At 40.7% G+C, this 14,928-nt stretch overlaps 1 protein-coding gene and 1 long non-coding RNA gene across 5 annotated transcripts; one reads left to right on the forward strand and one right to left on the reverse strand.

Annotated features, from left to right (window-relative positions):
* Window positions 1-462: 462 nt before the first annotated feature.
* LOC129817675 (uncharacterized) lies at window positions 463-3,892 on the reverse strand. Its single transcript, XR_008753751.1, has 2 exons — window positions 3,700-3,892; window positions 463-3,031 (listed from the first exon to the last, which is right to left on the reverse strand). It is a non-coding gene; the product is annotated as an uncharacterized LOC129817675 (long non-coding RNA).
* On the forward strand, window positions 3,888-14,850 carry rnft1 (ring finger protein, transmembrane 1). Of its 4 annotated transcripts, none has more exons than XM_055873126.1 (9): window positions 3,888-4,065; window positions 5,290-5,965; window positions 6,057-6,133; window positions 9,233-9,333; window positions 9,532-9,685; window positions 12,681-12,839; window positions 12,974-13,039; window positions 13,249-13,350; window positions 13,552-14,850. In XM_055873126.1, exons 2-9 carry the CDS (start codon window positions 5,536-5,538, stop codon window positions 13,684-13,686), a joined length of 1,224 nt encoding a protein of 407 aa, XP_055729101.1. In that variant the 5' UTR covers window positions 3,888-4,065; window positions 5,290-5,535; the 3' UTR covers window positions 13,687-14,850. The 4 variants fall into 4 exon arrangements, with proteins under 4 accessions (XP_055729101.1, XP_055729085.1, XP_055729094.1 ...); XM_055873110.1 differs by having other exon boundaries at window positions 5,493-5,965; XM_055873119.1 differs by having other exon boundaries at window positions 5,502-5,965.
* Window positions 14,851-14,928: the final 78 nt, after the last annotated feature.

Here is a 14,928-nt window from a genome sequence, read left to right on the forward strand (position 1 = left end):
ACATATGGCTTTGTTCCCACAACCAATATGAAAACAAAAACATATGTTCACACAACTTCCAAAGAACCAAATGTGCTAGCTGGGATGTGTCTATCTGGCATTGTTGGTCCTACCTTGCCCAGTCCACCACCACGCGGCAAAATAACAGATGGGGTGTTCGTGTACACAATGCCCTGCCAACTGGAGGGTCTCCAGACTGCTGTAAGAGTGACCTCAAAAAGCCACACACACACATACAACAACAACATCTCTACAAACTAACAGGCTATCAATCAGTCGTCAACTCTTTTGTCTCCTCAGCTGCACAAACATAGCTGGATTTTAACTGTCACTGTAAGAGCTGGAGGATGGAGGCGCACTCCCCCATCCAAACTGACAAGGCTTGAGAGGATCTGCAGGGAAGAATGGGAGAAACTCACCAAATACAGGTGTGTCAAGCGTGTAGCATCATACCCAAGAAGATTCAAATCAAATCTAACTTTATTTGTCACATGCGCAGAATACAACAAGTGTAGACCTTACCGTGAAATGCTTACTTACAAGCCCTTAACCAACAGTGTAGTTCAAGAAGAGTTAAGAAAATATTTACCAAATAAACTAAAGTAAAAAAATTAAAATAATAAAAAGTAACACAATAACATAACAATAACGAGGCTATATACAGGGGGTACCAGTACCGAGTCAGTGTGCGGGGGTACAGGTTAGTTGAGGTAATTTGTACATGTAGGTATGGGTGAAATGACTATGCGTAGATAATAAACAGTGAGTAGCAGCAGTGTACAAAACAAATGGAGGGGGTGGGTCAATTTAATAGTCCGGTGGCCATTTGATTAATTGTTCAGCAGTCTTATGGCTTGGGGTTAGAAGCTGTTGAGGAGCCTTTTGGTCCTAGAGTTGGCGCTCCGGTACCGCTTGCAGTGAGGTAGAAGAGAAAACTTGACTGGAGTCTGACAATTTTATGGGCTTTCCTCTGACACTGCCTATTTTATAGGTCCTGGATTGCAGGAAGCTTGGCCACGGTGATGTATTGGGCCTTACGCACTACCCTCTGAAGTGTCTTACGGTCAGATGCCGAGCATTTGCCATACCAGGCGGTGATACAACCGGTCAGGATGCTCCCGATGGTGCAGCTGTAGAAATTTTTGACGATCTGGGGACCCATGCCAAATCCTTTCAGTCAGCTGAGGGAGAAAAGGATTGTTGTGCCCTCTTCACAACTGTCTTGGGGTGTTTGGACCATGATAGTTTGTTGGTGATGTGGACACCAAGGAACTTGAAACTCTCGACCCGCTCCACTACAGCCCCATTGATGTTAATGGGGGCCTGTTCGGCCCGCCTTTTCCTGTAGTCCATGATCAGCTCGCGGCTGTAATCACTGACAAAGGTGCTTCAACAAAGTATTGAGTAGAGGGTCTGAATACTTATGTAAATGTGATATTTCTGTTTTTTATATACATTTGTACAAATGTCAAAAAACCTGTTTTTGCTTTGTCATTATGGGGTATTGTGTGTAGATTGGTGAGGGAAAAAAAAGATATAATCAATTTTAGAATTAAGGCTGTAATGTAACAAAATGTGGAAAAAGTCAAGGGGTCTGAATACTTTCTGAATGCAATGTAACTGTAATCTGATGGTTCCTTTTCTTACTGCGAGGTCATTGCTAAGCATCTGGGAAAGTTATACACCATTAGCTTAGTCCCATCATATGCGTTGGCAAAACAGCACAAAGAGACCAGGCTAATTCAATATGCATTTGACCAAAATATTCATAATGACGTTTGTGACCTGACTTGTGACCTCAACAACATGAGTCACTTCACCACAATGCATAACCAACTGTCCCCAACCTGTCTCTACTCCTACAAAGCCCAGTAAGCCCATGGCAAACATGGTTCAGACTGTTCCATCAGTGGCAACTCTTGTAGTAAAGATATCAAAGGAAGAAACAGCAGCTGACAAAGTGAACAGAGAGACAGCAAGAAAACGAGGGGGGAAGCGAAAGAGACGACATAGAGTCTGTCAAAAGCGATGTCAGGTCACTGCTCCCTGCATCTGTTCTCTGGCGAGATGCATTTATCTATCTCCCGGTAGTCAGATAGCAATTTATATGTCAAGTTAACTTCCACAGGCACTGCTGCTCCGTGCTCAGACATCTTCACTGGGGCCCAGGAGTCCTCTGACAATCCTACGACGTAATAACACAATTACATGGCAGTGAGTAGGCAGGCAGGCGGATGAGAGGCAGGGGAACTGGAAGTAACTCACAGCCACACCACATTAACCTCCTTTCAGGATGATGACTGGGCACAGCTAGCTAGGCTTGCGCTGCAGCTCATATTAGCCTGTGCTTCACTGTAGAGGCAACCCCGGAGACCTAGAATAAAGAATACAACCTCTCAGAGAAATAAGTCAGAGAGGGGTTACAGAGGAGTATATCATCAATCACAGACAGTATTTGCAGAGATTCTTCTGTGGAAGATGCTTATTGAGAAAGAAGTATACTTTAGGACTTTTAAAGATGGACAACATGTCAGAACATGTTTTATCCGCTTATAGAGGTGTCATACAGTATCTATACAGTATGTGTATGGCTAGCCTAGGTACAGAATATGCAGGTCATATGTATGATCATACAATAATGATGTGATAAAATCCTTTAAATGTTTTGGTTTTCTACATGAGCTCATATTGTTTGTTGTGTGTTAAATCATTCAAGTCTCTGGAGAATGTGTGGGAATGAACATCTCTAAATAAATCTGAGTATCACTCTGGCAGCTGCCCTCTCTTCCAGCGGGAAGGCCTCATCCATTACACAATGGGAGATCACCTGCTACTGGCCTTAGCTGCAGATGAGCCCAGCACAACCGTGCCTGCTGGAACAGATGGCTGGCATGGGGCCCAGCAGCACCAGGGGACCGAGGCTATAGACCCAGGTAATAGAGGAATATTAACAGCCTGTTCAGGTTCAGATGAGATGGGCTTGTTTCCTCTGGTAAATGAACACTGTTGAAGGGGTTTGATCCACTGCCCACTGCAGAAGCATAGAGCAAACATACAGTACTGCATGATCAGGAAATAACAATACACTGCATACAGAGACATTTCTCAATGCTCTTTGCTTCTTGCATGTTAATTTAACATGCAAGGACATCAATGTTCATAGCATCCCAGCCCAGGGTGAAATGTTGAACCCTGCACAGCTATTACAAATCCTAAAATGCTATCATAGCACTTCAAAACACCCCTAAATATGTATAATTAAAGTCACACAGCACCTCAATGTATTTTTAAAAAATATTTCCTTCCTGTACATTTGAGAGCTTTAGTCAAGATCATAGGACAGATTATAATACTGTAACATTTCCATTAGAAAGCCAACCACCAACCAATTAAACAAGCATCAACAGAGAACAATAACTACATAGGGGGGCTCTGAATATGACTCAACTAAGCACTTATCATATTGTAACATCACCAGTTGACAGACATTGCCACAGGGGAAATATGCCCGCAATACAACATGTCACTCAGAAATACACTAAGGTAATGGTAATTTGATGTCTGTTGTCGACTTGCCTACTGCAGTTGGGGACGCTCAAGGTGGTTGCTTATCTAGGATCAGATTACTTCACCTCAGCCCTAAACTTAACCAAAGGGGATGAAAACATATCTGACACTGAGCCTGTGACTATAGCCTACCTGTTCTTCTGGCGTAGAGGTTCACGAAACAAAAATGAATTTAAGGGGATTGATTTATGGGATAAATGTTTGTTGCTTAGCCTACATCACATTAGAAGTAAATATAAAAACAATCTATTTGTCTATTTCCCATTCACTGACTGCTTCGCTGAGGTGTTTCTCTGGTGTTCTCTTTCGTCTTTGACCAATTTTACGTCAGTTCGCGACGCTGAAGCTGCCGCCTGTCGTATTCAAGATGTCTTCCAAACGATAGGCTTATGGCTTAGCTTGTTTTTAGATCGTTTATTTTATTTACATTTTTGGTTAATTTTGCGTATTAGATGGAGAACGGTGGCTTATCATGAAACTTCGGACTCAGTATGACAGGTACTTAAAGCCTTTTTGCTTGCATTGCTAATGAAATGACATACCGTTAGCCTAGCTAGCTGATAGAGAATATTTGTCACTTGAAGTCTAACGAACAATATAGATTAGCTAGAGTAACTGCCATTAATCTCATCAATGTCAACAGCTTCACTTTGCCAAAGAGCTGTCAGTGTCAATTGTAATGTTGATCAGACAGCTTGTCACAAAGTTATGTTTCGCTAGCTAAATGCTACCAAACGTTAGCTAATTGTCACTCCTTATGTAAACAAAAGAGAAAACAGTTGTTAGACTGGTACAAAAGTGGGTATTGATATAACGTTACTGGTGATAACACAGTCCTGAATCTCTGACTGTAATTTATCCAGCCCAAGTAACATTAGCTAGACTTCATTACAATGGTTTAACGTTATTAAGTTGTCAACAACAACCTGTAGCTAGCTAGTAGGGGAGTAGCCTAGTAGTAGGTGGCCGGTAGATCTGCGCAATAGTCGGTTGAACGGAGGATGCTTTATGTACTAGCTGGTGCACGGGGGACACCAGTGTATTACCGGGAAAGCACATAAATTCGAGATGATAGTGCAGATCTAGCTGGGTTAAGTTTAGCGATTTGTTTTAACATTCAGCATCACTCCATCACGGGGAATATAGCATTATTTCTAACAACGATATCTACATATATTTCAGAATGTTGTGTATCCCTGGAAATAATCAGAATTAATGTAAACATTACAGTTTTGGGAACATATCTTGTCCAAAAAACTTACCCCAAACACAATTAATCACAATCGCTTTTTTGTCTTTTAATAATTTTAAGCACCTTTTAACACAGGCTTAACACCTAGCAAACACTTTGTACTTTTTAAAACACTTTCAACATAGGTCAGGCCCTGTTGTTACCTCATATCCCAGCAATAATGTCTTGCATTACGCCTGGGAAGAAAACACTTCAATTGTTCAACTTGCCCAATGGGCATTGGCTCAACATACCCCAAGGCAAACATTTGACTATCTTAGCCCACACAGCTACAATGATGCACTTAGGTGCTAGGTTTAGGACCTCATATGGAAGCTTATAGAGACCCCAAAAGATTTATAGAACAATCTTACAATTCTGTACTTTGGTTAAGATACAAGAATCATGAAACTACTAACACAATAAGTTAATTTGACTTGGTGAAAACCTAACTTGCTTACCACTTTTTCCATGTGGTTACTTCCTTACAGACTCCATGGAATGATGACATCTTCCTAAATATTTGGTCAAATTATTAATTTTGTTTGTTTCCTAAAAACAAGGTTGTCTCAACTTACCCCACTCTCTCCTAGGCCTAGCTAACTTAGCAAGATTGTTAGCTAGCATCTGCACATTATAACTAGGCTATATACTCTGTCTCTCCTCTTTACCTCAAACAATGTATTTGTTGGAGTGATTCCAGAAGAACGTTGAAATCGAGGGAATCACCAACTGTGATGCAACCTAACTCCAGCGAGCTAGGTGCCCATCAGGCAGGAAATGGCTTGTCCCTGACTATACAGCCAGAGCTACTGACCAGGACACCAGCAGGGGCTACCGGGGGCTCTGTCATCCCAGAGACCAGTGATGAAGTCCGTGTACCTATTCTCTCCAGCGGGCCCGGGGAGCCCAGTGGAGGAGGAGGTGGGGCGTCATCCCGTAGGTCCAGAGCCAGTTCCAGAACCAGTTCCCACTCCCATTCACATGGTGGGGGACACCAGCACTCTCACAGTGAGCCCAGTGAGACAGACCCAGCTGAAGCTGATCTGGAGTCAGGGGAGCCCAGCACCTCATTCTCAGAACTGCGCTACCTCTTCCGCTGGGTTCAGAAGAGTCTTCCTTTCATAATCATCCTCGGTGCTAAACTAGTCATCCAGCATGCCCTAGGTAAGTGTCAGGTAATCATAACATATACAGTCAGGAACAATTTTCTATTTATTTAAGGTTATCTGACATCTCTTCCATGACTTTGTTGTAGGTCTAGCTGTTGGAGTTGGCTTGTTTACAACTTTTCTTTATGCGAATAAGAACATTCAAACCCAAGTCTTTCTTCAGGTAAGTCACTAACGGAAGAAAATATATAGTACCAGTCAAAGGTTTGGCCACACTCTACATTGTAGAATAATAGTTAAGACATCAAAACTATGAAATAACACATTTGGAATAATGTAGTAACCCAAAAAGTGTTAAACAAATCAAAATATATTTTATATTTGAGATTCTTCAAAGTAGCCACCCATTGCCTTGATGACAGCTTTGCATACTCTTGGCATTCTCTCAACCAGCTTCATGAGGAATGCTTTTCCAACAGTCTTGAAGGACGGCAGGTAGCCTAGTGGTTAGAGGGTTGGACTAGTAACCAGAAGGTTGCAAGATCGAATCCCCGAGCTGACGAGGTAAAAATCAGTCGTTCTTTCCCTGTTCCTATGCCGTCATTGAAAATAAGAATTTGTTCTTAACTGACTTGCCTAGTTAAATAAAGGTTAAAAATAAGAAAGTTCCCACATATGCCGTTGGCTGCTTTTCCTTCACTCTGCGGTCCAAATTATCCTGAACCATTTCAATTGGGTTGAGGTCGGGTGATTGTGGAGGACAGGTCATGTGATGCAGCACTCCATCACTCTCCTTCTTGGTCAAATTGTTGAAAAACAAATAATAGTTCCACTAAGCTCAAACCAGATGGGATGGCGTATCGCTGCATAATGCTGTGGTAGCCATGCTGGTTAAGTGTGTCTTAAATTCGAAATAAATCACGACAGTGTCACCAGCAAAGCACCATCACGCCACCTCCTCCATGCTTCACGGTGGGAACCACACATGCGGAGATCATCCGTTCACCTACTCTGCGCCTCACAAAGACACGGCGGTTGGAACCAAAAATTGACTCATCAGACCAAAGGACAGATTTCCACTGGTCTAATGTCCATTGCTCGTGTTTCTTGGCCCAAACAAGTCTCTTCTTCTTATTTGTGTGCTTTAGTAGTGGTTTCTTTGCAGCAATTCGACCAACTCTGAACAGTTGATGTTGAGATGTGTCTGTTACTTGAACACTGTGAAGCATTTATTTGGGCTGCAATTTCTGAGGCTGGTAAGTGAACTTATCCTCTGCAGCAGAGAACTCTGGGTCTTCCTTTCCTGTGGCGGTCCTCATGAGAGCCAGTTTCATCATAGCGCTTGATGGTTTTTGCGACTTGAAGAATGGTGGCTTGATGGTTTTTGCGACTTGAAGAAACTTTCAAAGTTCTTGAAATGTTTCTGATTGACTGACCTTCATGTCTTAAAGTAATGATGGACTGTCGTTTCTCTTTGCTTATTTTAGTTTTTCTTGACATAATATGGACTTGGTCTTTTACCAAATAGGGCTATCTTCTGTATACCAACCCTACCTTGGCACAACACAACTGTTTGGCATCAACACATTCAGAAGGAAAGAAATTCCACAAATTAACTTTTAACAATGCACACCTGTTAAAACTTCTTACGACTGAGATCCCGTTAATGGGATCGACTTGACAACAGCCAGTGAAAGTGCAGGGCGCCAAATTCAAACAGAAATCTCATAATTAAAATTCCTCAAACATACAAGTATTTTACACCATTTTAAAGATAAACTTGTTGTTAATCCCACCACAGAAATAGAGATAAAATTAATCACTAACCTTTGATAATCTTCATCAGATGACACTCATAGGACTTCATGTTACACAATACATGTATGTTTTGTTCGATAAAGTTCATATTTATATCCAAAAATCTTAGTTTACATTGGCACGTTATGTTCAGTAATGTTTTGCCTCCATAACATCCAGTGATTTTGCAGAGAGCCACATCAATTTACAGAAATACTCATAATAAACATTGATAAAAGATACAAGTATTATCCATGAAACTTTAGATAAACTTCTCCTTAATGCAACCGCTGTGTCAGATTTAAAAAAAACTTTACGGAAAAAGCACACCATGCAATAATCTGAGTATGGCGCTCAGACACAAAAACAAGCCATACAGGTACCCGCCATGTTGTGGAGTCAACAGAAGTCAGAAATAGCATTATAAATATTCACTTACTTTTGATGATCTTCATCAGAATGCACTCCCAGGAATCCCAGTTCCACAATAAATGTTTGTTTTGTTCGATAAAGTCCATCATTTATGTCCAAATACCTCCTTATTGTTCGCGTGTTTAGTTCAAAAATCCAAATTCATGACGCGCAGGCCAGACGAAAAGTCAAACAATTCCATTACAGTTCGTAGAAACATGTCAAACGATGTATAGAATCAATCTTTAGGATGTTTTTAACATAAATCTTCAATAATGTCTCAACCGGAGAATTCCTTTGTCTTTAGAAACGAAAAGGAACGCAGCTACCTCTCACGGGGGCGCGCCTGAGTGAGCTCATGGCACTCTGCCAGACACCTGGTTGAAACAGCTCTCATTCCCTCATCCTTCACAGTAGAAGCCTGAAACAATGTTCTAAAGACTGTTGACATCTAGTGGAAGCCTTAGGAAGTGCAATATGACCCCATAGACATTGTATATTGGATAGGCAAACCTACAAACCTCACATTTCCCACTTTCTGGTTGGATTTTTTCTCAGGTTTTTGCTTGCCATATGAGTTCTGTTATACTCACATACATCATTCAAACAGTTTTAGAAACTTCAGAGTGTTTTCTATCCAAATCTACTAATAATATGCATATCTTAGCTTCTGGGCCTGAGTAGCAGGTAGTTTACTCTGGGCACCTTTATTCATCCAAGCTACTCAATACTGCCACCAGCCATAAGAAGTTAATTGAAATTCATTCCAGGTGACTACCTCATGAAGCTGGTTGAGAGAATGCCAAGTGTGTGCAAAGCTGTCATCAAGGTAAAGGGTGGCTACTTTGAACAATCTCAAATATAACATATATTTCGATTTGTTTAACACTTGCTTTGGTTACTATGTGATTCCATATGTGTAATTTAATTGTTTTGATGTCTTCACTATTATTCTACAATGTAGAAAATAGTACAAATAAAGAAAAACCCTTGAATGAGTAGGTGTGTCCAAACTTTTGACTGGTACTGTATATTCTCAATTTGTACATCAGTGCTTTAATATATACTCAAACCTCAATCTGAATCTGATTGTCTTCAGTGTATTTCTCCTCAGGATCGTCGGTCAAAAATAGAGTGCGTATGGCTGCTCCTCTTCCTGGCGTCCTCCACACTTCTGCTTTACTACACATTTCTCGCTGAGTCACTTTACTATTGGTAAGTTTCCCTTTACTTTACATGCTCACAGCAGAATAGAATAAAAATAATTATACGCAATATGTGGAAATTTGCCTTTGGCTTCACAGCGTGGTGTGATTAATACACAAAGCCGACAAACATTAAAAACATCAGGACTGGGAGCATAATACGTAATCCACATCCTCTCATCCATCTTTCCCTCTCTCTCTTTCTCAGCCTAATTTTCCTGAGCCCAGCTGTTGACCCCCTGGGTTTCTGGGAGGTCCTATGGGCGGTGGGTGTCACCAACTTTATGCTCAAGTTCTTCTTCATGGGGTTCAAGTGCCTTATCCTACTGCTACCATCTAACCTGGTAACATTCAGAGCCCAGGTAAGCAAGGAAGGATGCTCTCTCTCCAGTTGTTTGATAACGCCCAGTCGGGCTCGTTGGCTAAAAATCTATTGGCCTGAACAGAATTTCTAGTGTCCTAAACATGGTGCAGTTAAAATCAGGGTCTAAAACCAACGTTTAGTCCACCAGCCACTGTGGCAGGTAGATTTTTTACAAATCTAGCCACTCGTACAGTATTTATTTTTTTACTAGCCAAAATATTTTTCTGCAATAATTACAAAAAAACAAGAAAAAAATCAGATGAACATGCTTTGTAGTGATGTGGTAAATTGCTAAATATCAAAAAAAAAATGTGACCTGAATCTTTTAACCAAAATAACACAGACAAAAATTTCCTGCTGTCTCTTTAAGGGTGGGATGTTACTGTGGCAATGAGGGAATTCAAGCAAACCATCAGTGACAGTGTGCAGATGTGTCTTCGCTAGCAGTTGAGGCAAACTCAAACATTGAAAAACAACCTAGTTAGTGTAAATGGCCAAGAAACACACAAGAACAAAGTCTCACTTTAGTAGACTTTCAAGGAAATTAGACCATATCAGGGACGTCAGTAGACATTCAGAACATCCGGGGTTCAGCCCTGAAGACCTGGGGCTGAATCCTGTGCGACCGAAATGAAGCGCCCTGCATGCTAGCCGTGAACATTTTGCAGAAACATAACGCTATGTTGCATATCTCGCTGCTTTCTTCCATGCTCTTTGCTCTCCTGATGCCAAATAATTAACACTTCTTAATATTAATTCAATGGAATATGGTGTCAATAATATAGCGTCTTCCAGATTTGGTCGGGGTAGACGTCATTGTAAATAATAATTTGTTCTAGTTAAATAAAGGTTCAATAAAATAAAAAATGCTAATCGCTCTATGGGTTAATTTGCATAATTGTGTTAAATTAAATGTGTATATTCGTAATTTATCACACACACAGCATACAGATACAGAGCATTTAGGCAGAAAATCTGTCAGACAGCGCTTTTATAAGCCCAATCATTGCGCAACAATTCTAAATGCAATCGTGTGTTTAAAAATTGCTTTTTTTCCCTCAACTGGTAATTGAAGCATGCTTCCTATTCGCCATTCATATGCATACTGTAGGCAACGGAAGGCAGGCTTCATCAGCGCGTCACATACCACTTTGCAATGAGCTGGAGGCAGTATGCATTTTGAGAACATATAGCCCTTAATTGTTTTAAACAGGAACGTTTTACTACATATTATGAGGCATGTTTTACCCTGCTTCAAAGTAGTCTAGGCTAAATCCGTCCATATCCGGGGAGGCAATTATTTTATAAAGACTTCCACATGACATTGAAACCAGTAGCTTATTTATCTCATGTTCTATGGTTTTCAACTTTCTTTGATTGTCCGGTAGCTAAATGGACAGTAGCCTACTGCCTTGTGCGCATTGCTGCGCTAATAATGTTAAGAAATAATAGTTTATCAACATTTTAAGCTAAAGGTTCTGATCTGTTACATCAGACTCATTGCTTTAAAATCAAAATAAAATGTATATAGCCTAGGCCTACTGGTTGTTTGAATTTGGGATCTATCGTCCCACAACTTTACAAGATTCTGTTTGGGCTATTTATTTCTCTACAAGCTGACTAATAGAATAGGTCAACTTTTCTACTATGGGGGATAGTAGATTGACATAGGCTCATAGGCGGTGTGCCCATAAAGCTAGGGGAAGCTATGCTTTCCCTCAGTAAATTGAATTAAATTGCCAAAATTGTATAGCCTAATTTAGCTTACTCCTGTCAATACAGAAATAAATAAAATCATTCAAAATAGGCTACCAAAGCATTATTTGGCCAGAGAGGATCATTAGCTTCCCCTAGCCTTACCAACTAGATGATTGTTGAGTTGCGACTGTCTGTGAAAAGAGGCCCAGCCAGGCATATCGCAATATTTCAAAATTCAATTGTGGAAAAACATAGTTTGGAAAGCAAATTGCTATTTCTGTAAAGAGAAAACAATGAAAATACTAATCTGTCTTTTACTTATCAAAATTAGCAATTGAGCGAACAACAGTTGGCCTATAGTCTATCTTATTGGCACCAGAGGAGAGCATCAGTCATATCCCTAGTGAGTGCACACTGCGCATATTCACTCTTTATCATTGTTGGGTCAATGCCACTTAAGTTTGTTTTTGGACAGTAATTTACTAGTGATTTTGCTGTTCTTTACTCATCTTGTTGGCTGAAGAAAAGTAATGTGGACAGTTATTCGAACTTCTTCAAATTTCGTGTTAAGGACATGTCATTGCATCCTGGAATTGCATGTTCTGTTAAGACTAATTACCATAATGTAAATGTGGTTTCTGTCATTCTGAGCACCGTGGGTGGACGCCCTAATCATGTTGCCCACACAATGCATAGGCCAATGGGTCCTGTAAATTTCTCAAATGTCCAGTAAATGAAAATGTTGCCCTTCAAATGTCTGGCACATTTTCATAACCGAAATCCTGCTATACCCTGCTAAGCATCCAAAATATTTTTTTACAATGGTGGGGGAGTGCTACGATGGAGGTGAGGTGGCATCAAAACAGAGCCCCCTATCTGTCATCTAGTGTATATATAAATCAAGAATATTAGGTGTTTATTGATTTTTTTTTGTAGTTTTCCTTTTGCAGACTATCAACAGTAGCCACTAGCTAGCCTATTGTTAGTATGTTCACTATTGAACGTTTTACTTTTGTGAATCAATTTCCCTTAAATGAATAAGCTCAGTGAGTGGATTGATGAGTGCTTCTTTTTACTCTGGACAGCTTGCGTGTGCTGTGTGAACGCGCCAATTTATGTACTGCTCCAGTGCTCGAAGAAGTTGTGACTCGCGAGGAGCATGGTTGAATGAACAGCCAATCATATTGTTCAAATACAAAAAGCCTGATTTTTGGTGTGATCTTTCACCATTTTGGAGGGGATCAACATTGATCCCCATTGAAAGCATTGATTCACTCATGACTCGCTGTCCCCAGGGGCGGTGGTACATGCTGATTGAAGAGGTGGGCCAGGTGTACCAGTCTGTGGCCCCCATCCCCCTCTGGTTCCGCTACCTGATCACCTACCAGGAGGTGGATGGCAACACTGGCCTCACCCTGGGAGTCCTGCTGGCTCTGGTCTACTTCATACTCAAGGTGGCTGACCTACAACTGTACCACATATCATGGATCAAAGATGGATGCTTCAAAATGGCTCATTTAGTAGAGGAAATTCTTTGTTATTTACACCTTTTGTTTAAATGTACTAAACTCTTACTTTTTCAATTCAGCTTTTAGGATTATATGGACAGTGGGGGTCTTTCCAGAAGACTGTGAGGCTATTTCTCAATGGCGAGGTACAGTACTTTAAATAGATCAACATGTCAAAAATGTTCTTAGTGGTGGTATGTGGGTTGACTGACAAGTGACTACTTGTCTTGAACATGCTGAAAAGCTTGTTCATGTATAGATCATGTCAGTATAATGTGGATCCTTGTAAGGAGTTTGAATCTGTGTTGTTTGTTGACAGTGTGGGTTGGTAACATGTGTTGTTGTTCTTCCTCAGCACACAGGGGCAGCAGCCACCAGGAGCCAGTGCAGTGAGGCTGGGGACATCTGTCCTATCTGTCAGGCAGAGTACAGGAACCCTCGAGCCCTCCTTTGTCAGGTAAGACACACCACCACATTACTGCAGAATAAACATCGCAGACTTTTTTGAACTTGTATTTTCTACTCTTTAAAACCAGTTACCAGGCACTAGAAACCTAGTATCTGAGGCTACACACACATACAGTACTGCCTGTAAGTGCTTTACTGTAGTATGGTTTGATTGAGGATGCTTGTTTTATTTTCTCTCTCTCAATAACAGCATATTTTCTGTGACGAGTGCATTGCTCTGTGGTTTAACCGGGAGAAGACGTGTCCACTCTGTCGCACGGCCATCACAGACAAGGTCCACAAGTGGAGGGACGGGGCCACCACACCTTACCTCCAGATCTACTGACAGAAAGAGATGATGAAGGAAAGTGGAGAGCCTATGACTTATGGACACTGTTTGCGATGTGTGAATGACAGTGGTATTGACTGCAATACTCCACTCCTCATTGGCTTGTGAAGCTGATGACCATACTGTTCCTCCATTCATTAAGGGCTGTGCCCACTACTTGCCAACGTCAGTAAGGTCACATAAAATGTGGGATTGGGATGCATTCAGCACCGTGGCATGTTACTGCAACTCCCTCTCCGACCATCGCTTTTCTACACAACTAACTGACTGACTGAAGTTGGTTCTCTCTCTGCATGGCCCCTTTTGCTGTTTTTAGTTAATTTTATTTTCAAACATATATCTTTTTTTATCATGATCTGATTTAATCATGTTTTGTTTTGACGGCCAGCCTAGAAGAACAGAACAGACAGCCTCTGTCTTTATTAGACAGAGCTGTCAGGGAATATCCTGATCCCAGATCAGTTTGTGCTGTTTTGCCAACTCCTACCTTTGTCAATGTCAAGACAATAACCATAGAGGGCGGCAAGACAGCACAAACAGATCTGGCACCAGGCTAGTCAGGGAATACCTGGAGGTTTCTTCTACCGGTAAATAGGGGTGGGTTCATGAGGGATATTTCAATTGTAGTAGTATTTTAATCAGATGTTTTATGTCACTCCCTGCAAATTTAGAACAAATGTGGATCACACAAAAATGTGTTATGTTTGGTAGATACCCAGTCTTTCAAACACTTCTCTCTTTGAGTTGCAAAGGGATTCCATTCTGTGTCTGATAGAGGCAGTCCGGATAGACAGAAGTGGTTTTAAAGAACAAAATGGACTCAACTCGTTGAGAAGCAATTACAAACACAAAGGTTGATGATATTTAAAAAGTTATTAATTTGGGGGGCTTCTTATTTTCAGATTAAGTCTGATGTCTCTGCTTTTTAAGATTTGTTTTCCAGATGACAAATATGCAACACAACTAAGATTGTGGTGAGATTGGTTTGATCCATAAATTATTTTTCTAAAGTGATGATGCAGTTGCATTCTTCCACTCTGGTTTTTAAAAGGATGTATCTATTTTACTACCATATTTCATTATGTAGTGAAATCATTTCATGTTTTTCTTCCATAAAGTCTTTCCATCAACAAATTAAATAAAATATTAAATGCTTTTTTATTTTTTATTATAGCCTACTAATAATTGGCCCTGAGCATTTACTCATTATATAATAATACACAAACCTGTTTAAGCTTG

This window comes from Salvelinus fontinalis, chromosome 2 (assembly GCF_029448725.1).
Source record: "Salvelinus fontinalis isolate EN_2023a chromosome 2, ASM2944872v1, whole genome shotgun sequence".
NCBI classification, from domain to species: domain Eukaryota; kingdom Metazoa; phylum Chordata; class Actinopteri; order Salmoniformes; family Salmonidae; genus Salvelinus; species Salvelinus fontinalis.